Source organism: Astatotilapia calliptera, chromosome 20 (assembly GCF_900246225.1).
Source record: "Astatotilapia calliptera chromosome 20, fAstCal1.2, whole genome shotgun sequence".
In the NCBI taxonomy this organism is placed as follows: domain Eukaryota; kingdom Metazoa; phylum Chordata; class Actinopteri; order Cichliformes; family Cichlidae; genus Astatotilapia; species Astatotilapia calliptera.
In genome coordinates this window covers 24,282,638-24,304,924 of record NC_039321.1, presented here as the reverse complement: position 1 = coordinate 24,304,924, position 22,287 = coordinate 24,282,638, and the positions used below count along the sequence as shown (strand labels likewise).

General features: G+C 39.4%; 1 protein-coding gene across 9 annotated transcripts in view; it reads left to right on the top strand.

Moving 5' to 3' along the window:
* The window catches only part of ubr4 (ubiquitin protein ligase E3 component n-recognin 4), a 55,006-nt gene extending 33,785 nt beyond the window's left edge, over nt 1–21,221 (top strand). For 8 of the 9 annotated variants that reach the window (XM_026153580.1, XM_026153578.1, XM_026153576.1 and 5 more), the window contains 49 exons: nt 144–321; nt 822–926; nt 1,341–1,478; nt 1,867–2,035; nt 2,254–2,458; nt 2,541–2,654; nt 2,889–3,098; nt 3,187–3,336; nt 3,425–3,652; nt 3,967–4,045; nt 4,149–4,391; nt 4,573–4,741; nt 4,883–5,027; nt 5,326–5,411; nt 5,517–5,604; nt 5,920–6,113; nt 6,282–6,521; nt 6,611–6,749; nt 6,869–6,994; nt 7,163–7,291; nt 7,386–7,735; nt 7,973–8,063; nt 8,239–8,323; nt 9,053–9,180; nt 9,298–9,427; nt 9,537–9,697; nt 9,810–9,919; nt 10,276–10,417; nt 10,591–10,672; nt 10,811–10,984; nt 11,117–11,238; nt 13,358–13,555; nt 13,686–13,766; nt 13,910–13,997; nt 14,174–14,301; nt 14,520–14,627; nt 15,821–15,937; nt 16,064–16,254; nt 16,435–16,608; nt 16,705–16,804; nt 16,917–17,135; nt 17,220–17,333; nt 17,542–17,684; nt 17,804–17,929; nt 18,015–18,209; nt 18,394–18,618; nt 18,933–19,023; nt 19,256–19,418; nt 19,744–21,221. In XM_026153580.1, the coding sequence (XP_026009365.1) occupies nt 144–321; nt 822–926; nt 1,341–1,478; nt 1,867–2,035; nt 2,254–2,458; nt 2,541–2,654; nt 2,889–3,098; nt 3,187–3,336; nt 3,425–3,652; nt 3,967–4,045; nt 4,149–4,391; nt 4,573–4,741; nt 4,883–5,027; nt 5,326–5,411; nt 5,517–5,604; nt 5,920–6,113; nt 6,282–6,521; nt 6,611–6,749; nt 6,869–6,994; nt 7,163–7,291; nt 7,386–7,735; nt 7,973–8,063; nt 8,239–8,323; nt 9,053–9,180; nt 9,298–9,427; nt 9,537–9,697; nt 9,810–9,919; nt 10,276–10,417; nt 10,591–10,672; nt 10,811–10,984; nt 11,117–11,238; nt 13,358–13,555; nt 13,686–13,766; nt 13,910–13,997; nt 14,174–14,301; nt 14,520–14,627; nt 15,821–15,937; nt 16,064–16,254; nt 16,435–16,608; nt 16,705–16,804; nt 16,917–17,135; nt 17,220–17,333; nt 17,542–17,684; nt 17,804–17,929; nt 18,015–18,209; nt 18,394–18,618; nt 18,933–19,023; nt 19,256–19,418; nt 19,744–19,808 (7,236 nt within the window). In that variant the 3' untranslated portion in view covers nt 19,809–21,221. The remainder of the gene's footprint in view (nt 1–143; nt 322–821; nt 927–1,340; nt 1,479–1,866; nt 2,036–2,253; nt 2,459–2,540; nt 2,655–2,888; nt 3,099–3,186; nt 3,337–3,424; nt 3,653–3,966; nt 4,046–4,148; nt 4,392–4,572; nt 4,742–4,882; nt 5,028–5,325; nt 5,412–5,516; nt 5,605–5,919; nt 6,114–6,281; nt 6,522–6,610; nt 6,750–6,868; nt 6,995–7,162; nt 7,292–7,385; nt 7,736–7,972; nt 8,064–8,238; nt 8,324–9,052; nt 9,181–9,297; nt 9,428–9,536; nt 9,698–9,809; nt 9,920–10,275; nt 10,418–10,590; nt 10,673–10,810; nt 10,985–11,116; nt 11,239–13,357; nt 13,556–13,685; nt 13,767–13,909; nt 13,998–14,173; nt 14,302–14,519; nt 14,628–15,820; nt 15,938–16,063; nt 16,255–16,434; nt 16,609–16,704; nt 16,805–16,916; nt 17,136–17,219; nt 17,334–17,541; nt 17,685–17,803; nt 17,930–18,014; nt 18,210–18,393; nt 18,619–18,932; nt 19,024–19,255; nt 19,419–19,743) is intronic. The other variant, XM_026153579.1, reaches the window with a different exon arrangement.
* Nucleotides 21,222–22,287: the final 1,066 nt, after the last annotated feature.

Sequence of the window (22,287 nt, the reverse complement as noted above, 5' to 3'; positions counted from 1 at the left end):
TACACTGGAGTAACATTTTTAAAAGCCACTTATATTCCTTTCTTTGGCTTGTATGACCATCTTCAAATTTAAATCTTAGTTATCTATAAATTACATATGCTTGTTAAAATTTGGTAAAACATGCCTGTTTTTGTGCTTCACAGTCCGAGTCTATGGTCCTGGAGACAGCAGAAAATGTCAACAATGGAAATCCATCTCCCCTCGAGGCTCTGCTTGCTGGAGCTGAAGGTTTCCCCCCCATGCTTGACATACCTCCTGATGCAGATGATGAAACCATGGTAGAGTTGGCAATTGCTCTAAGCCTGCAGCAGGATCAACAGGGTAAGTGACCAGAAAATCCTAAATAAAGTAATAATTTTGTGACTAGTGTGACTGTGACTTATTACTAGTCCTACTCAGCATTAGTCTTTCCTGTCTATGCTGAAACTATTCTAAATTTCTTTAAACCTTGAAATTCATAGAGCCTTACAATTTTTCTTTTACATAATTGTTTCGAAGCTTTTTTGGTGTGTGTGTGTGTGTGTGTGTGTGTGTGTGTGTGTGTGTGTGTGTGTGTGTGTGTGTGTGTGTGTGTGTGTGTGTGTGTGTGTGTGTGTGTGTGTGTGTGTGTGTGTGTATATCAGTTGCCACCCTTCAGAGTGATTTAAACCCTCATAAGTTATTCAACAAAATAAAAAAATTTTTTCTTCCCCCCCCCCCCCAGATTACGTTATTTGAATTGTTCTGATCTGCAAAACTTAATGTTTCACCCTGACACATTTTAATGGAAGTTTGGGCACTCCTAGAAGTCCGTCCTTAAACACAATTTTTGACATTTTTAGGCAGTAGCAGCAGTGCTCTTGGGCTTCAGAGTCTAGGCCTGTCTGGCCAGGCCCCAAGCTCCTCTTCACTTGATGCTGGCACCCTGTCAGACACCACTGCATCAGGTAATAAGACCATCTTCACGCTCAACCGGAAGCTAGTTTTTAATGCTTGCAAAGTCACTGTTGCAAGTCAGTTAAACAAACCTTTTTTTTAAAGTTCCAAAAATAAAATAACTTTTTATTTTTAAATTAAATAAAAGGAAATTATTATCATTAAATAATTTTATTCTAACTTGAAGCTCATAAGCTCATCAGTGATACAGCATGTAGTTGTACTGCTCATATCTGTAAGCTGGCCAATGTCAAATTAACCCCTATAATTTAATGCCACACTGGTCACAATGGGTTCGGTAGCACTTATTTTTGATTGTACTGCATGCTCTTTGCATTGTTGGTGCACAAGTATAAACTAAGATCATGTATCCTGGCCAGATGACCGCGGTGTATTTACTGTTACAGCTATTGCTATGATTTCAGCCCCGGCATCAGATGATGAGGGCAGCACAGCTGCTACTGATGGTTCCACATTGCGGACCTCCCCAGCTGAGCACGGCGGCAGCGTGGGCTCAGAGAGTGGAGGTTCTGCTATCGACTCTGTAGCAGGGGAGCACAGTGGTGGGTGATTTAAGTAAAACAGGCCAGTTTAATATTAAAAACATTATATATGCATGCCCCGAATTAGTGGTAGTATCTCAAATATGTAGGAACTTCTATATCCAATTCTTTTCAGCCCCGTAGTAAGTATTAGACTTTAAACTTCTTTAGACATTAATTTTCTCTAATTCCCAATAACCTTCTGAGAAAGGTAGCTCTAAGTTTACAGATTATAATATAGTGTGTCACCTTTCCTATCCTTCCCTTTTCCCATGCCTCATTTTGTTGCGCTTTAAAGTCCTGAGGGGCAAACGTGACTCTTCAGTTTAAAATAAAACCTAATCCTTCCCTGTGTTACATTACCAGATTTCCATATTGCTTAGTTGCTTTCATTCATGCATTTGTATAGTGTCAGGTCGCAGCAGTGCATATGGAGACACAACAGCGGAAGGCCACCCCGCTGGTCCAGGCAGCGTGAGTTCCAGCACTGGAGCCATTAGTACCACCACAGCCCAGCAGGAATGTGAAGGCTCAGAAGGTGAAGGAGAGACTGAAGGAGACATTCATACAAGCAACAGGTCAGATTCATGAATTTGGATTATTTTAGGTTAACTTAAGGCTCCATGATAATGAACATCTGCCATGTGATGTGCTGAAGACTCATTTATACTATCTATGGATACCAACATGACCATAAGAAAGACAGATAATAATATTTACTTTTTATTACATTGTCATGAAAAGTGATTTATGCTTAATAGTTTAACCAGTAAAAAAATGTCATGTTTTTCATTAGGTTGCACATGGTTCGTCTTATGCTACTGGAGCGTTTGCTTCAGCACCTTTCTCAGCTCCACAATGTAGGTGGAGTCCAAGCTATCCCTTACATGCAAGTTATCCTCATGTTGACCTCTGACCTTGACGGCGAGGATGAAAAGGATAAAGGTGCTTTGGATGACCTGCTTGCACAGCTCATTGCCGAGCTTGGCATGCACAAGAAGGTAACTACTGTTTTGTCCTTTCCTCATTTTGTATCAGGCTCAGAATATTTTTGTTTTACTGAATCGTGTTATATCTCTGCAGGATGTTTCCAAGAAGAATGAGCGTAGTTCCATAAATGAAGTTCATTTGGTCATCATGAGGCTGCTTAGTGTCTTCATGTCTCGAACAAAGTCTGGATCCAAATCTTCCTCTGAGGTACAGTTGTACTATAATCACTATGTAGTGTGTAGCCAGGTTTGCACCTCTCTCAACAACTGCTCAAAATTGATTGCAGTCATTCATCACATCTCATTTTTGCTCAAGTTTCATATTATTATTAACATAACTTGTGCCATGAAGCTCACAGTTTCATGGCTATCATGCAACTTGATTATACTTTGTACATCATGAATTTTGAAGTCAGCTGTTTTCCCTCTTTTTGTCTTCTAGTCATCCTCCCTCATTTCCAATGCCACAGCAACCGCCTTGCTCAGCCTGGGTTCTATTGACTACTGCCTCCAAGTGCTCAAGTCACTCCTGGAGTTTTGGAAGAGCCAACAGGGTGAAGAAGAGCCAGTGACTGCCAGCCAGCTCCTCCGCACACACACAGCTTCCTCTCCCCCTGACATGAGTCCTTTCTTCCTTCGCCAATATGTTAAGGTAAGATAATCTCAACATAAAAAACGTAAAAGACTATTTATATCTCTCAAATTTTAACATTAACTCAATATATTGTTTTTGCAATCAGGGGCATGCTGCTGATGTGTTTGAAGCCTACTCCCAGTTGTTGACTGAAATGGTGCTTCGGCTGCCATATCAGATAAAGAAAATTGCTGACGCCAACCCACGTATCCCACCTCCTGTATTTGATCATTCCTGGTTCTACTATCTATCTGAAGTAAGCCATCATATAAATGTTTTTTTTCTTTTGTCTTTCCAAAAGAGAGAAATTGATCTCCTCATTTTCCCCCCCCAATTTTTCCCAGTATCTGATGATACAACAGACACCATTCGTCAGGAGGCAAGTCAGAAAACTGTTGTTGTTCATTTGCGGCTCAAAGGAAAAATATCGTCAGCTACGAGACCTGCACACTCTTGACTCTCATGTGCGCAGCATCAAAAAGCTTCTAGAGGAACAGGGCATCTTCCTCCGGGCTGGTGTAGTCACTGCCTCTTCTGGCTCAGCCCTACAGTATGACACACTCATCAATCTGGTGAGTGTCTTGATAAGACAGTGTACCACTCCTGCATTACTCTGGATCCATTATGTATAAAACAGGTTTAGTTAGAACTTGTTTATTTGTGTTTTTATCCTTTTTTGTGTCTTAGTAAGCTGCAGTGCTGTGTTGAATTTATTGGTTTTAGAATGTTTTATTTTGTGTGTGTGTGTGTGTGTGTATGTGTGTGTATATATGTGTATATATATATATATATATATATATATATATATATATATATACATACATACATATGGTTTTTTTTTTTCTTTGCTATGCTTTGCTGTAAATTGCTTTATTTATTTTTGTAGATGGAACACCTGAAAGCTTGTGCTGAAATTGCCACTCAAAGGACAATCAACTGGCAGAAGTTCTGCATGAAGGATGACTGTAAGTTGTTTGTGATTACTTATTTATTTTTGAAGCAACAAATGTTTTACACAAGTACTAACTATTTATGTCTCTGTCTTTGCTTTTCTTTTTTTCCATACAGCTGTCTTGTACTTCTTGCTCCAAGTCAGTTTCTTGGTGGATGAGGGCGTTTCCCCAGTTTTGCTGCAACTCCTCTCCTGTGCTCTGTGTGGCAGCAAGGTGCTGGCCAGCTCCTCCTCTACTTCATCCTCATTCTCAGGCGGAGGGTCTGGTAGTGCTGGACAGACAGGAGCCTCTCAGTCCTCTCAGAGCAAGTCTTCTAGTAAAAAGAGCAAAAAAGAAGACAAAGAGAAAGAAAAAGATGGTGAGAAAATAAAAAATGACTAGTTGTACTTCTTCAAAAATCAACTAGCGTAGAAACACATATTGGGTACTGAACTGGGCTCCAGTGCTCCTTTGAACCTGAACAAGATGTAAAAGTGGTGTAAAATGATTGGTCGATGAGAGTATCCTGAATTTAATTGTATATTGTCAACTGACCACAGGGGATGGTGTTGGTAGCCAGGAGGATCAGCTTTGTATGGCTCTGGTCAGTCAGCTTAACAAATTTGCAGACAAGGAGACGCTCATTCAGTTCCTACGCTGTTTCTTGCTGGAGTCAAACTCATCTGCTGTGCGCTGGCAAGCCCACTGCTTGGCGCTGCATATCTACAGGTATTGTAGAAACATACACCTAGTACATTGGGTAGTTTGGTCTAAAGATTAGTCTATTTAACAAAAGCTTAGGCTTATTGCATCACTTTTTAACAATTGAATACATGTATGGACAACCTGATATTGTTTGTACTTCCGCAGGAACTCTAGTAAATCTCAGCAGGAGCTGCTGCTTGAACTGACTTGGGCCATCTGGCCAGAGCTTCCTGCATATGGCCGTAAAGCTGCCCAGTTTGTCGACCTACTTGGTTACTTCTCACTCAAAACCCCTCAAACTGAGAAAAAGGTTAGATTTTTTTTCTTTTCTTTTTTTCTTTCTTTAAAATCCTTTTCTGTATTTCATGCAGTTTTTTTTTTTTTTTTTAAATAAAATTATAGTTTGGCTATTTTCTATATCAATTCAAAGAGGAATAATTCAGTATTTACAATTAAACATTTAGTTTTTGTTCTTAAAGTATTACACAAGGGTTCATATCCTGATGCTTGTGTTTTTATTTGTCTCCACAGACCATAGACACCACTTTCATTATGATAGAAGATGAAATTGTTTTGTTTCTCTTATTTATTTATGTATTTTTCTCCAGCTGAAGGAGTATTCCCAAAAGGCTGTGGAAATCCTGAGAGCACAGAACCATATCCTGACAAATCACCCCAACTCCAATATATACAAGTATGTTGATAGATACTGAAATCGAAACATTCAATCTTATAACAGTGAGAATGCAACTATTGGGCATCATCTACATAAAATTACATGTGTTTTTTTTTTCTGCAGCACACTCTCAGGATTAGTGGAGTTTGATGGCTTTTATCTGGAAAGTGACCCCTGCTTGGTGTGCAACAATCCAGAAGTTCCCTTCTCCGTGAGTGAAACACACCCTCACACAACAGGCATATTCTTTTAAAAAGTGCACAGGCAGTCAAGCTAATTAAAATAATTTTTACATACTAGTAAATTTCACAGGGGAAGGCTTAAAGAGAGATGGTATTGGTTTCAGAATTTGAAAACCCCCTGCCAAATGCAAAACTCTTAGTATTAACTGTGTAACATAGCTGGTTAGTTAAACAATGATGAAATACAGTTATGTTGATAGAAACATCCTCTAAACGTAGGTATAAACAGTTCTCAGTATTGTTTTAAGCATAGTTTTAATTTTTATTTTATTTTCATCCACCAGAATATAAAACTGTCATCCATCAAAGTAGACACCCGCTATACGACCACACAACAGGTTGTCAAGCTCATTGGTAGCCACACCATCAGCAAAGTCACAGTGAAGATTGGTGACCTCAAACGCACCAAAATGGTCCGCACCATCAATCTCTATTACAACAACAGGACAGTCCAGGCGATCGTGGAGCTGAAGAATAAGTATGTCAGCAAAGAGCTGCTGTTCTTTCTTGCTTTTAGTTTTCATATTATTATGGTAAATTTTAAGGTGCAAAGATGTAGTATCAACTTGGAAGTTTCATTTTAATTTACTTTTTTGGCATTAATTAGGAGTTCTTAACTTTACTGTCTTTTTTCTTTTCTTTTTAGGCCTGCTCGTTGGCACAAAGCCAAGAAAGTTCAGCTCACCCCGGGACAAACAGAAGTGAAGATTGACCTTCCCTTACCTATCGTCGCTTCCAACTTGATGATTGAGTTTTCCGATTTCTACGAGAACTACCAGGCTTCCACTGAGACCCTGCAGTGTCCACGCTGCAGTGCTTCCGTACCGGCCAACCCCGGTGTGTGTGGCAACTGCGGTGAGAATGTGTATCAGTGCCACAAGTGCAGGTGAGCCCTGTGTTTCCTCTGCGGTTCTTAAAGAATTGAAGACACTTTTAGATTTATTGGATTTTTACTATATGGTCGACACTTTTCAGGTCTATCAATTATGACGAAAAAGACCCCTTCCTGTGCAACGCCTGTGGTTTCTGCAAATATGCCCGATTTGACTTCATGCTGTATGCTAAACCATGCTGTGCTGTGGATCCTATTGAAAATGAGGAAGACAGGAAAAAGGTAGAAAAAAAAAAAGAAGCCTCTTCTAGGACAAGAAAAACATTTAAAGGAATTGGTTAAAAATAGGCTTACCATTCCTAAAAGTCAGACTACAAAATGTTTTGTCCCTTTTTGCATAGGCTGTGACCAACATTAACACCCTGTTGGACAAAGCTGACCGGGTCTACCACCAGCTGATGGGTCACCGGCCTCAGTTGGAGAGTCTCTTGTCTAAAGTCAATGAGGCAGCACCGGAGAAGCCCCAGGTCAGTCAAGAGGGACTGAAAGAGCACTTGACCTAAATAAGCACAGCTTGTACTAATGCAACCTGCACATGCTGCAGAGATCATTTATGTTTTTCTTCAGTCTCTCTTTTAGCTCTATTTCTACAGTTTTATCTAACAGTATTTTCTCTTGTCTTTTATTTCTTTCAGGATGACACTGGAGCAGGAGCAGGACTTGGTGCATCCTCTGCTAATGTGAACAGATACATTCAGCAACTGGCTCAGGAATACAGTGGAGATTGCAAGACCTCATTTGATGAACTCTCCAAGATTATACAGGTTAGGAAGAAAATGCAGTTAACTTTCCTGATATCTGTACCCTTGTTTTCTTCCTGCTCTCATACAATTGTGCCCCTTCCTTCTTTGTTTACAGAAAGTGCTTGCATCTCGTAAAGAGCTCTTGGAGTATGACCTACAACAGAGAGAGGCTGCCACTAAGTCATCTCGGAGCAGCAGTAGCCACCAGCCCACCTTCACCGCCAGTCAGTACCGCGCCCTCTCTGTGCTGGGCTGCGGCCATACATCCTCAACCAAGTGTTACGGCTGTGCTTCAGCTGTTACAGGTCACTGCATCACACTGCTCCGCGCACTGGCCACCAATCCAGCCCTTCGGCAGATCCTAGTCCTTCAGGGTCTCATCCGTGAGCTGTTTGAGTATAACTTGCGTCGAGGTACAGCAGCCATGAGGGAGGAGGTGCGCCAGCTGGTCTGTCTCCTCACTAGGTATGTCCTTTCCTTCACATATTTTCATGTGACAATTAATTGCCTGACTTCAGTTCCACATATAAGCAATGATAGTATTGTAAGTTGTTGGAACGATAACATTGAAATCTCAGCTTTTTGCTTTTTAACTTTCTATGTTAATACACGCTGTATATAATGGTGTTTCATTGTCATTTGGTCTCCTGTATCCTTACATGTTTTTGTTTTTTTTCCTTGTCTCTCTATCTTTTGCTTCAGAGATCACCCAGAAGCCACTCAGCAGATGAACGATCTGATCATTGCCAAGGTGTCAGCTGCCCTCAAAGGTCACTGGGCCAATCCTGATCTGGTAGGTCTCAGAGGTCATACTGAAAATAATTTAAACCCAACAAACATTGTTTTTTGTTTTTTTTTTTTGGGGGGGGGGGGTGTTTTTTTTTCCAGAGTCGCTGTGACTATGAACTTTACTATAAAGAGCTCCGATTTTAAAATACACACACTGTTTTTTGTTTTTCCCCCATCAGGTTAGTAATTTGCAGTATGAAATGCTGCTGCTAACGGACTCCATTTCAAAAGAGGGTGGATGCTGGGAATTACGGTTGCGTTGTGGTAAGCATTAATAATATACTTCAATTATGTTGTGCATTGTTTGTCTATAACAATTAATTAATAAATAAAATTAATAAAATATGCATATGATATATTCTATTGATGGATCATTTGTATGGATAAGGCAGCGGTCCCCAGCCTTTTTTGCGCCACGGACCAGTTTATGTCCGACAATATTTTCACGGACTGGCGGACGGACAGGTGTCGCGGATAAATACAACAAAATATAACCAGTACCGGTACACCCCCCCCCCCCCCCAAAAAAAAAAAGATTTATTCATAACACACAGAAAAAGACCCAGGGAAACTATTTTAAAGAACTAACGCTAAAAACGGATAGAAACCCTGAAAACCATAAATTTCACACCCGAGCCTCAACTCTCGGTACCAAACGACTGGTCGATGGCCCGGGGGTTGGGGACCACTGGGCTAAGGGACTCTAAATTTATAAACAGTTCATCCAGCTCCGTCAATCCTGGCCAGGAATTTTGAGAGAACAATTTATTTATTTATTTATTTATTTAGGTTTGGTTATTTTTGTCTGACCAAATCAGTCTCGGTCTACATAGGGTGGTATTGATTAGACACCTGGAACTATCGCTCTTCTTCTTCTTTTTTCCTCTAATATTATTTTGAAAGAGGTTTTGTTGGATTAAAGCAGTTAAGAGTCTTCGACTAATAGTGTTGTATCTTTTGTTTTGTTTTCCCTCACTCCTTCCCCATATGTAGCCCTCAGCCTGTTCCTCATGTCTGTCAACATAAAGACACCGGTAGTGGTGGAAAACATCACACTGATGTGCCTGAGAATCCTGCAAAAGCTGATTAAGCCCCCTGCTCCCACTAGCAAGAAGAACAAGGTAAAAAAAAATTTGCTGCATGTTTAAAATAGATAAATATAAGCATATCTGTTGTGTCGGTTACCACTTGGTTGTATTATGCCACCTAACAAAGTTATGTGTGTTTTCTGTTTAAAGGATGCTGCCATTGAGTCTCTGACTACAGTCAGGCCCTACAGTAATGAAATCCACGCCCAGGCCCAACTCTGGCTCAAAAAAGATCCCAAAGCATCTTATGAGGCCTGGAAAAAGTGTCTTCCAGCAAGATGTAAGTATCGTGTCTGAACGGTTTACATTATCTGAGTGTCACAGGTTTATTCATTTATTGTATTTAATGAAATAGGAGCACTCAAACTTCTCATTGTTGTCTATCGCAGGTCAGGAAACGATGTCAAAACCTCAGGGGAAGGCTGAGTTACGGAAACAGTATCTACTTGAGAAGTATGTGTGGAAGTGGAAACAGTTCATGAGGTCTAGAAAAGGAGAAGGCCTTTTCCCGCGCCTGCTTAAACTGAGCCACAACAACTGGCTGCGACAGGTAATAATTAAAAAATAAAAAATCAGAAAAATGTTGTTTGCTTTGTTGGTTAGTTCACAAACCGGTAAATGCAATTTCTTAAAAAATGCTAACTTTAGCTCTACTTTTGCAGGTTCTTTTCACACCTGCCACCCAGGCTGCAAGACAGGCAGCTTGCACTATTGTGGAGGCACTTACCACAATCCCTAGCCGCAAGCAACAGGTCCTGGACCTGCTCACCAGGTACGAGTCTCAACAGAAAGCTAGCAAATCATGACATGCTCTATTTTGAATTTCATATACATAAATTAGGTTGATAATTCCAATGAATTTGGATATGCTTAGCAATATAGCATAACTAGTTAAAGATGAATAGCTCTTATCATGTATTTCCATGATTTTATATTTGCTGGAAAATGAATTATCGGGCAGAAAAATAATATTATTTTAAATACTTTACAGATAAAGTGTTAAAGAAGAACATAATTCTGTGCTTAATAATGAAAGAAAATGCGTCTCAGGCAGCTCACTTATTGCATAGTTTCTCAAGCAAAAGGATGAAAACTGTTAAAGTGATTAAAAAACTGTCCTTCTTTAAGTTATCTGGATGAACTGAGTGTCGCTGGAGAGTGTGCAGTGGAGTATCTGGGTCTGTACCAGAAGCTGATTAAGCCAACACACTGGAAGATTTATCTGGCTGCCCGGGGAGTCCTGCCCTACATTGGCAACCTGATCACCAAGGTATTATTTTAACGTTCAAAGAATGTAATTTTATAGTCAGATAAACACTGGTGTTTTTAAGTTAGTATCTTCATAGTCCTGTTCCTTTCCCAATTTCAAACAACTGAAGTGTCACTAGATCCATTAGAAGTGCTCCTATTTCAGTATCTTATCTTGTTTATTGCTATGATCAGGAAATAGCCAATCTGTTGGCTCTAGAGGAGGCTACACTGAGCACAGACTTGCAGCAAGGCTACGCCCTGAAGAGCTTGACTGGTATGTTAATTTCCATCTTTAGATTTTCAGCATATATACAGATTGAGTGGTACAAATTACTTTTATATCACAAGTAAAGTTGCAGCTAATTCAGACTTTCCTGAATCTTCTTTTTTTGGTTCTGTGTGCGTTTTTTAGGTTTGCTGTCATCTTTTGTCGAAGTGGAGTCCATTAAGCGGCATTTCAAAAGTAGGTTGGTCGGCACGGTTCTTAATGGTTATCTGTGCCTGAGGAAGTTGGTGGTTCAGCGAACCAAACTCATTGATGAAACTCAGGATATGCTACTTGAGATGCTGGAAGACATGACGACAGGTGGGCATTGACAATAATTATAAATTTAATTATTTTTTTAAAAAGATAATAATATTCTTATTTGGTCAACTGAATATTGTACAAATTGTGCTTAATATTTTTTTTTATTTGTATGTCTTGTATTGTTTATAGGAACCGAGTCTGAAACCAAAGCTTTTATGGCAGTGTGCATAGAGACTGCAAAGCGGTACAACCTGGATGACTACAGAACACCTGTGTTCATTTTTGAGAGACTTTGCAGCATCATCTACCCTGTGAGTTGCCTTTACCTCGATTAGAGCTGCAACAAATAATGTCTTAAATTTTAATATAATGTTCACTAATTTTCACTAAGTCATACAAGTAATTTTCATTTGACTGAAGGCTTTCAAGTGCAACATCCTGCTGCTTTCTTGACATTTGAGATTAATGATCAAGTAATAAGAAGTAATTATATACAAATTGTTATATTATATACAAGTATTTGTATTATATACAGATATATTTAGATTGAGTGTAGTTTGTGTTTTAACGTTCATTCTTTGAGTTGTGAGTAAAGATGAAGAAGTGACGTGCTTGTGTAATTTTGGAAACAGTTTTGAAGCAGAATTTGTTTTAATCTGGAGTAGGGCTGGGCCATATCATACCGTTCAGGTAATACCAGTGTAATGTTAGGCAATGATAAGAAAATGAAATATCGCAGTAGAATACGGGTAAAACGCGCATGCGCAGTGCCTTTGTTTTCATACCCACATGGCAGAAAAGGCATGGCGGCGACGGAAAATTAGAAGGGCGAAAGCGGATTGTTGAATGACAGATGAACCAGAATTGGTTCATCAATTGGTGCAACTTCAGTGGTGTGGAACTGGTTTGGCTTTCGTCTGTCAGATGCACACCAAAGCACTATTTTGTAGAGCATGCAAGCAGGCCGTTGTTATTAACGTGTTTTTCGGTAAATAAGTCGCTCTTAAAATCCTTTGATTTTTCTGAAAAATTGACAGTGCCCAATATAATTCTTATGTATGAATTCTGGTTGTGCTTACTGACCTCGAACTGATTTATGTGCTACACGGCGCTCGAAAACCTGTCAAAAAATGTTTTAGTACAGTTTTAGTACTAAGCTACAGAGCTGCACCGCTTGACAGATTGTCGGAGCATTACAGCTACCGTAGTCAGGAGTCTCCCGGAGTGATATGTACTGCGCTTCAACATAATATTACTGTATTTTGTGTATAACCTCTTTTTAAGTTTTGTGGATATGTCGGCCAATTTCCACTGGAAATGCCTTTTGGTTAAACTGTCAGCAAGGATTTGCATTTGCACTGTTAAATTTTTATATATAACTTTAATGCACATAAAAAAAACAGCTGCTTGTTTCAGAGCAGGGCGATATGACCAAAAATATTTATCACGATATACATTTGAAAATTTGCGATAACGATATAACTGACGATATAATTGACACTAGACAAAATACTTTACAACTCCACAACTTTATTAGTGCAAAAAAAAAAATCAATGTATTTTCACTTAAACAAACAGCTTTTTTTAAGTGCATTAAAGTTATATAAAAAATTAACAGTGCAAATGCAAATTCCTTGCTGACAGTTTAACCAAAAGGCATTTCCAGTGGAAATTGGCCGACATATCCTCAGCATAACCATGTATAATATCCACAAAACTTGAAAGAGGTTATACACACACAATACGGTAATATTATGTTGAAGCGCAGTACGTATCACTCCGCGAGGCTCCTGACTACGATAGCCGTAATGCTCCGACAATCCATCAAGTGGTGCGGCTTCGTAGCTTAGCAAAGTCGTACTGAAACATTTGACAGATTTTCGAGCGCCGTGTGCCACATAAAATCGTTTTGAGGTCAGTAAACACAACCAGAATTCATACATAAGGCACACGGGATTATAAGGGGCACTGTCGATTTTGTGCTTTGTTGTGTATCTGACGGATGAAAGCCAAACCAGTTCCACACCACTGAAGTTGCAGCATTTTTACAAACAAATTCTGGCTCATCAGTTTCATTTAACGATCCCCTTTTGCTCTTCTCATTCTGCGTTGCCGCCATGTGCGTATGTAAACAAAGGCACTGCGCATGCACGTTTTACACATGTTCTATCGTGATATTTCATTTTCCTATCGTTGCCCAACATTACACTGGTATTACCGTGAACGGTATGATATAGCCCAGCCCTCGCTTGTTTAAGTGAAAATACTTTTTTTTTTTTTTTTTTTTTTTTTGCGCTAATAAAGTTGTGGAGTTGTAAAGTATTTTGTCTAGTGTCAATTATATCGTTATCGCAAATTTTCAAATATATATCGTGATAAATATTTTTGGCCCTGCCCTAATCTGGAGCATTTGATTCATTCACTATCTAGGAAGAGAATGAGGTGACAGAGTTCTTTGTGACGCTGGAAAAGGATCCTCAGCAAGAGGACTTCTTGCAGGGTCGCATGCCAGGAAACCCCTACAGCAGCAACGAGCCCGGCATCGGTCCTCTGATGAGGGACATCAAAAACAAGATCTGCCAAGACTGCGACCTGGTGGCTCTTCTTGAAGATGACAGTGGCATGGAGGTAAAGTAACCTTACATTTGAGTTGCTTTGAAGGTTTCCTTTTCTTGTGAAATTATAAAAGGTGACACAGTTCAAGAAAAAATTACCAGATGTGTTTTTTGTTTTGTTTTGGGGTTTTTTTGTTTTTCAGCTTCTGGTAAACAACAAAATCATTAGTTTGGATTTGTCAGTGGCAGAGGTCTATAAGAAGGTGTGGTGTCCTACAAATGAGGTGAGACTCACATTTTCTATGAATTAGTTACACTTTTACAAACATTTGGAATCATACAAATTGTCATGAAATGCTTACAGTCCTTTAAAGAATTAATGGTACTGAGAGCCCACTGACCTTGTCTCCCCACCCCCCCCAAAAAGGGTGAGCCAATGAGAATCATCTATCGTATGAGAGGACTACTTGGAGATGCTACTGAGGAGTTCATAGAGTCACTGGATTCAACTACAGGTTTGATTTGCTTTTAACTTGGTGTGTCTTCATAATTAGGGTCAAGCTTGTTCTCGTTTATGTGACATCTACCAGGTTTTGCCCTTAATATAATTATTGCTGTATGTATTCTTGGCCATCATATGTACCTGTATGCACAGAATGAGATGCAAATGTTTTAATTGACCTCGTTACAGATGAGGAGGAGGATGATGAAGAAGTGTACAAGATGGCAGGAGTGATGGCACAGTGTGGAGGACTCGAGTGTATGCTCAACCGGCTGTCTGGAATCAAAGACTTTAAACAAGGAAGACATCTGCTCACCGTAAGACAGTATTTTTGTGTCAGAAAGCGTTTTGAAATGATACCATTCTTTATTCTCCAGTCATCAATGTAAACTGTAATTTATTTGTAATTTTGAATTCTTCTTTGAATTAGTAAAAACGAATGCTGGTTATCTAGAATATATATGTCATTATTATTTAGAATTAAATTCATATAGTGCCCTAAATTAGAATTAAAACTTTTTTTTTCCTCCCCCAGGTTTTGCTGAAGCTGTTCAGTTACTGTGTGAAAGTGAAGATCAATAGGCAACAGCTTGTCAAACCAGAGATGAACACACTCAATGTCATGCTGGGAACTCTAAACTTGGTGAGTCTTATGCTGATTGTTGTGATTCAGTTTCTAGATTGTATTTTTGTGTGTGTGTGTGTGTGTGTGTGTGTGTGTGTGTGTGTGTACACACACACACACACACACACACTTTGGTGTCACGGTTCGATATTTTTTCGATACAAAAAATGTTCATGCCTTTTTTAATTTATAATTTTAATAAATGACAAATGTATATTTTAACTCAAAAGTACAGTTTTTAAATTTAATGTTGCCAAAACAACAAAATAATAAAAAATAAATAAATCTATCTGATTGAGAAATCACTCATCTTTGTAAAAGAGTTTATTACAGAGAAATGGCTCTTTCCAAAATAAAAGCTATACTATACGCTTCTTCTGGGCTATATTCTCAGCAGCATATTAAACATATCAGGTCCCCATAAGGAGAATCATGTGCTAACGGCTGTCTAAATGATTTGGGTAAAGTTTGCGTGCTTGTTGTTTTTGTCTGCTTCCACTTGTCTTTGCACTAGGATGATGTCGGCGTAAATGTGCAGTCATATTCGTTGTGTTCCCACTAGTGCTGTCAGCGTTAATCTCGTTGAAATGACCTTAACGCCACAACACGGCAGATCTCCGTTAACGAGTTACCGCGGATCGCCCTGTGTGTGGGGCTGGATGGCATCAACACGTTAACAAGCTAACTGTGCTAACGCGCTAGTTCCCACCAATTGAGCATTGCGTGGCACATCCGACATACTGTTTTACTTTTGTCCATGACGCGCTTACCATCAGGGTCATACTTCACATGAAAACCAAACTAGTTCCAAACGCCAGATCTGAATGAGGGTGGGGGAGGTTCAAATTCGGCTAGCGTTGAGGCAGTTGCCATGTTGCAACGAGCTTAACTTTTGTCTTGCTAGCTTGCGCTGCGCTCAGTGGATCTGCGCTCGACAGTGCAGCCTAGGCAGAGTAGTCAAACGCAGATCCACTGAGCGCTCAACACAGACAGCATCATCAGAAGAAAAGTTGATAAAATAAATAAAAAATTTTGTATTGTTCGATACATATGCGTACTGAACCTAAAGCACTGTATCGAATGGTTCAATATCGATACAAGTATTGTTGCACCCCTAATATATAGATATAGATATATAGATATAGATGGAGAGATGGAGATGGATAGAGAGAGAGAGGGAAATATTTTTTTTTATGTTATTTTTCCTTCAGGCCTTAGTGGCAGAACAAGAGAGTAAGGATAGTGGTGGAGCCTCTATAGCAGAGCAAGTCCTGAGCATCATGGAGATCATTCTGGATGAGGCCAATGCTGAGATTTCAGAGGACAAGGTAACAATCTGAAGCTAATTTTATCTTCTGCTACAATCATAAAATCATACCCTCAAAAAGACCTTTTAATTCCGTTTTTGTGTTTTGTTTAGTTTTTTTAATTAGAAACTGTCTTGTCCTTTGCAGGGTAACCTTCTCCTTACAGGAGACAAGGATCAGCTTGTCATGTTGTTAGACCAGATCAACACCCTGTTTGTGCGCTCCAACCCCAGCGTGCTCCAGGGTCTTCTGCGCATTATTCCATACCTGTCTTTTGGCGAACTAGAGAAGATGAGGATTCTGGTGGAACGCTTCAAACCGTGTTGCAACTTTGACAAGTGAGCACTCAGCTTTTACTTACTAATAAGCACATGAAGACTTTAAAGGGGATATTATTTTACATTTTAATGGATAAATCGGGCTAATCTTTGTAGGAGAACCATGCTCCTATGGGCACTTTTATAGTTAATTTAGTGAAATTGACTCTTATTTTTGTGTTTGTGTTGTGTTTCTTTAAGGTACGACGAGGAGCATAGTGCTGATGACAAAGTGTTTTTGGACTGCTTCTGTAAAATCGCTGCTGGAATCAAAAATAACAGCAACGGCCATCAACTGAAAGATCTTATTCTGCAAATAGGAATCACACAGAGTGCACTGGACTACATGAAGAAGCATATCCCAAATGCCAAAAAGTAGGTCTCTTGTAGGTAAATATTTTGTATACAAGTACAAATGCAAGATTTTTTGTTTTTAAACCTCTTTTTTGTTTTTCTGAAATCTCTCATCAGTCTGGATGCGGATGTTTGGAAGAAATTCCTCTCTAGACCTGCTCTACCCTTTATTCTCAGACTTCTCCGTGGTTTGGCTACCCAGCATCCCCCCACACAGGTACAGAATGCTTTGAATATTAGACTAAACTGGAGTCAACTCAGACAGTTCTTTTTGTAAACACATGAACCTGTCTCCCTAATATAGCTGAGTGTCATCTTCTTTTGTCTAGGTGCTCATAGGCACAGATTCGATAACAAACTTGCACAAGCTGGAGCAGGTATCCAGTGATGAAGGCATAGGAACTCTAGCAGAGAACCTTCTAGAGGCTCTGAGGGAACACAGTGACGTCAACTTGAAGATTGAAGCAGCCCGCAGAGAAACCAGAGCTGAGAAAAAGCGTATGGCTATGGCTATGAGGCAGAAGGCTCTGGGAACTCTTGGCATGACGGTATTTTTTTTTTTTTTTTTTTTTATTACCACAGACTTGAATTGAAATGTGGATTTTATTGTAAGCTTTATGTTTGTCTTTCAGACCAATGAAAAGGGGCAGGTGGTGACAAAGACTTCACTCTTGAAGCAAATGGAAGAGCTGATAGAGGAACCAGGCTTGACCTGCTGTATCTGTAGAGAAGGTTACAAGTTCCAGGTATAAAAGCACATACAGGATTGAGGGAAGTTTGACATTATTTAACACTGAAGACATCTGGTTTTGGAATCCTATTTAAAGTATCAGTAGCCAAATTGTAGATAATTAAAATGACACTCTTATCAGTCTGATTTGCTGGTTTTCTTGGCATGCTGAAATTTGTTGTTGTTTTCAGTTCTCATTTTCATTCTGGTTTCTCTTTCACTAGCCAACCAAAGTCCTGGGTATTTACACTTTCACAAAGCGTGTAGCCTTGGAGGAATTTGAAAACAAGCCTCGCAAGCAGCAGGGTTACAGCACTGTGTCGCACTTTAACATAGTCCACTATGACTGCCATCTGGCAGCAGTCAGGTAGCTACAAACACCGGCATTTACTCTGTGGTGATGTTTAGAGTACCCCTTACATTCTTTCTGCAGCCCCACTTTTCATTTTTTTTGTAATACATGCCTGTTATTTTTACTTATTTTAGGCTGGCTCGTGGGCGAGAGGAATGGGACAGTGCTGCTCTCCAGAATGCTAACACCAAGTGCAATGGTCTGCTTCCTGTGTGGGGGCCACATGTGCCAGAATCAGCTTTTGCTACATGCCTAGCAAGGTTAAAAGAAAAAATCAGCATAAATTAGAGAGAACATTTTCTTCATGTGGCACAATTTCTTCAACCAAACTCTTTTACTGCACAGGCACAACACATATCTTCAGGAGTGCACAGGCCAGCGAGAGCCCACATACCAACTCAACATCCACGATACCAAACTGCTGTTCCTCCGCTTTGCTACTGAGCAGTCATTCAGCGTGGACACAGGAGGTGGAGGTCGGGAGAGCAACATCCACCTCATCCCCTATATCATCCACACTGTTCTCTATGTCCTCAACACGTATGTACATTTTTGATGTGCACAGAAAACACTTGCTGACATTTACTCAATATTGATGCTGAGGTGATACATGTGTGGGACTGTTGAGGCTTAAAATAAAACACAAATCCAAAGTTTGATTTTACAGCTCATAGTTCTCATTCCCATCTCACCTTATTTCACTTTGCAAATTCTGTCACTGTAGTACAAGGGCTACGTCCCGAGAGGAGAAGAACCTGCAGAGTTTCCAGGAGCAACCATGTGAGAAATGGGTTGAAAGCTCATATGAAGTTGAAGGGCCCCACTATTACACCATCCTGGCCATGCACATCATGCCACCCGAACGGTGGAGAAGTTCTCGTCTGTACTTCCTGCGGAGACTTCTGGGCACTGCGCATGCCCGTAAAGTCTCGGCAGCCTGTGCAAACAAGTATGAGACCTTTCCTTTCCTGTCTCCATTTGTTTTACACTCAATGCAGGGCACCTTTGTCTGTGATATTAATTAAATCCTTCAAGCAGGGAGCAGGTTCAGTACCAAATTATTAATTTGTTTGCCAATAATTCCAACAGGAAACTTTTACACTAGTGTAATTTTATTTTGAATACATCTAAGACATGTGAGTATTGACCAGTGAAGCAGGTCAGAGTTATAAATTTAAAAAGAAAAAGGAATAACCATTGAATGTTGTGTCCATTATTTATCTCAGAAGGTCTTCATCCACATCTTCTCTTATCTATTCTCAGGCTCACAGATAAAACACCAAAGGAATATGCAGTGTATCGCTCACCTCTTCTTTTCTGGGGCCTGGTGGACCTGGTCTACGACATGTTCAGGGTAAAGTATTTTGCCTGTCGATACTGTAAAACGATGGTATTATGCTCTTTCAATTTTGGGGATGCTTTGTAAAAATAGGAGTCATTACCTGTAAATACAGAATTCAGAATGTTGTTTGTTTGTTTGGGGGGTGGGTGTTTAGGGACATTTTCAATCTAATGGGAACATTGACATTAGACAAATAGATAATATACTGTAATTCCCTCTTCTGCTCTTGATTTTGTTTTTACAGAAGGTACCAACCAGCAACACAGAGGGCGGCTGGTCCTTCTCACTGGCAGAATATGTCCGTCACAATGACATGCCCATCTATGAGGCCTCCGAGCGTGTGCTCAGGGCTTTCCAGGATGAACTCATGCCCGCTGAATCCCTGTCAGAGTTCTTTGATGTTGTAGGTCAGTATGCACACACACACACCTATGTTTCTGGCTGATACTATTCTGATACTACTTCTTTTTAGACAAAATAAATCATCTCAGGTAGAGAAAGCCCACAAAAAAGAACGTTTTGGTAGTGAAATTTCAGTAAAATCCATCTCAAATAAATGCCGTCAGTGAATAAGAGGATTTGCATTATTCAGTGCAGAAGTATAAACAAGCTTCACAGTTTATTTTCGTCTTCTCTTGTGCCATTTTTCTTTTAATTTACGACACTTCTTTTCTGGTGTGAATAATAAACTGTGGTGTTGGTCGAATGTTACTATTAAACTTTGTTTTTCAGGTCTCCTCTCTGAAATTCCAGACCCGGACCTCTTCCTGCAGGATTTGTTGAACTCTTTGCCCTAATGGCCAACCTCAAACCACAACCCCTCAAACACAAAACGCCCCTGCAATTATCATCTGGACACCTACCAGCTGAACAAAAATTTACTTTTTACACACTGATATTCACACAGTGTATACACCACGCTTCCTACTTAACTCCCACTCCCATATGACATCTTCAAATGATCTTTAAGCAGAAACTATGTGTAGTTTAAAAAAAACAAAGAAAAAGAGAAAAGATCCATCTCTGTAAAGTTTAACACAGAAACACCGTGCTGTCAAAGGTTGGGGAGGGCACACAAAACAGAATTTACACTTTGATTCAAACTCTTTCAGACTAGAGTTGAGATCACAACTTGTTTTGTTTCAGGAAGCTTGAGGGAAAAATGAAGCAGGGCTCTGCCGACCACCCAGCCACAACCATTCACATCTGTCACCATCAAGGCATCTGTCTCTTTATGATGCCATAGATGATCAAAAAAAGGCCAGCTGAATTTAATGATTCATGTGAAAAGAAGAAATAATAGTTTTTTTTTGTTGATGGGAACAGCCTACGAATTCTGTTTTGTTGTGATCCTATCTTTTGGCTTTAAACTCCTCCCCCTCTCTTTGGGGTACAATAACTAAAATGTTTTGGGTATTTGACCCACCACCTATGAAGAGCGGCATTTGATTTTAACTCCTTTTCCTTTTTTTTGTTTTTTTTTCTTTCCATTTTTGTTGTGCTTTAAGTTTTTTTTTTGGTAAGGGTTTTTTAAAATGGCAGAAGGTTTCACTGTCACATGGTTGCAAGCTAACCTGTCCTTTTCTTCTGGGCTTTTGCTGTTTGATCTTCATGTAGAGTCTAACTGGAATTTGAGTGACGGACAGGGAAACAAAAAAGCAGTTTGGTTTTATTTTTTTCTTGTATCGACCTTGGAAGCAAAGAGGGGGAAAGAACAATGAAGTGTTTTATTTTCTTCCACAAAGCTATGCCTTGGTGATGAAGTAAACTTTGGATTGATGAAAACATTTCCATCTGTTGCAATGAAACACCAGACTTGTCTAAATGAATAATAAACATAGACCTACATTATATCCTTTACACTTTTTCTCTTTTGACTAATTATTTTTATTTTTTTCCCTCTTGAGCCTCTCTGCACTCTTTAATTTAGGTTTTGGTTTTCCTCAGAATTTCTGGAAACACACACGTCAGTTTCCAGAACAGATTTCTGGAAAGCAAAGTCTCACTTTTACCCTCAACAGTTGAGCAAACTTTGAACTTACAGTTATTACAGAACCCTTGTACTCAAGAGTTGAATGCATGGTGTGGAGTTCACCCAGTTTCTCGTCAATTCACCTATTCCCGCTGCTATACGATGTTTAACTGTTGCTGAATGTCTGCTTTTTGAATTTAGCCTATGATTAATAAAGCCGTAATAATTCCAAATCTGATTCAGGGTAACCTCTTCTGTTCCGGTTGGTTTCTAGATTTGGGGGGAAAAAATATTAAAACCTGCACCTTTGTTTCCTTTAATCTTTTGACAGTGCTCATAACACTGCTGTCTGTAAACATGCACAGAATACAAATGAACTCTAAATAATGTGGAAAGTGTAGTTTAAATTGGATCTCATATCTATTGGATTGATTTAGTCTTTGACGGTTTCATTAAAATTAATTTCTTCACATTTTGCTTCAAAGGCGACATTTTCTTAGAACTTCTTTAGGTGGTCTTGAGAAATAGTTCCCCAGGCTCTCTGAAGGTCTGGATCCTGGATGCTTCGAGAAGCCTGGAGAGCTGTTCCTGAAGACTACTTAAAGTATATCACAAGAATGCTCCCTAATAGTTTAGACGAAGAATAGGAAGACTGTTACAACTGCACTGTTTTTCCTCTTTATATATTTGCACATTTCAACTAACTGCTGCACCTACTTCCAAGTTTTTCAAGCATAATGTAAAGAAATGAAGGGTGGCTAGAGACCTTTTGCGCAGCACTTTACATCAATCAGTATACTTTTCATTAAAAATGCAGGCATGTGCGTAGTGGTGTAAGATGGTAAGTCCCCAGTCTGATTACTTCCTCTTTTCATGCACAGAGGGTTAAAACTCCAGAAATGTATTTAAGAACACTTTTATAAAAGTTTGCAGCTTTAAAGCAGAGCTCTGAGAATTTATGGTTGAATAATTGTGGATCACATGTGAAGTGTTGTTGCATTAATGCACACTAGAGGGTGACATTGATTATGACACTAAAGTGCACGATATGGAAGTCAAACCTTTCGGGGCTCAACACAGAATCATAATTTAATCATTTACATTTTGAAAGTGCCGGAGCAAACAAAATAAAGAAATGTATATATTTAATCCATTTTTTTAGAAAACAAAACAAGCAGCACATGATGGGAAAACATGTCATTTTACTTAAAATTGCACAGGAAAGCACATTGCACTTTTCACTTATGGCTTTCAGCAACAAATTTTATACATGACTGACAATATCTTAAACATTTACAAAATAT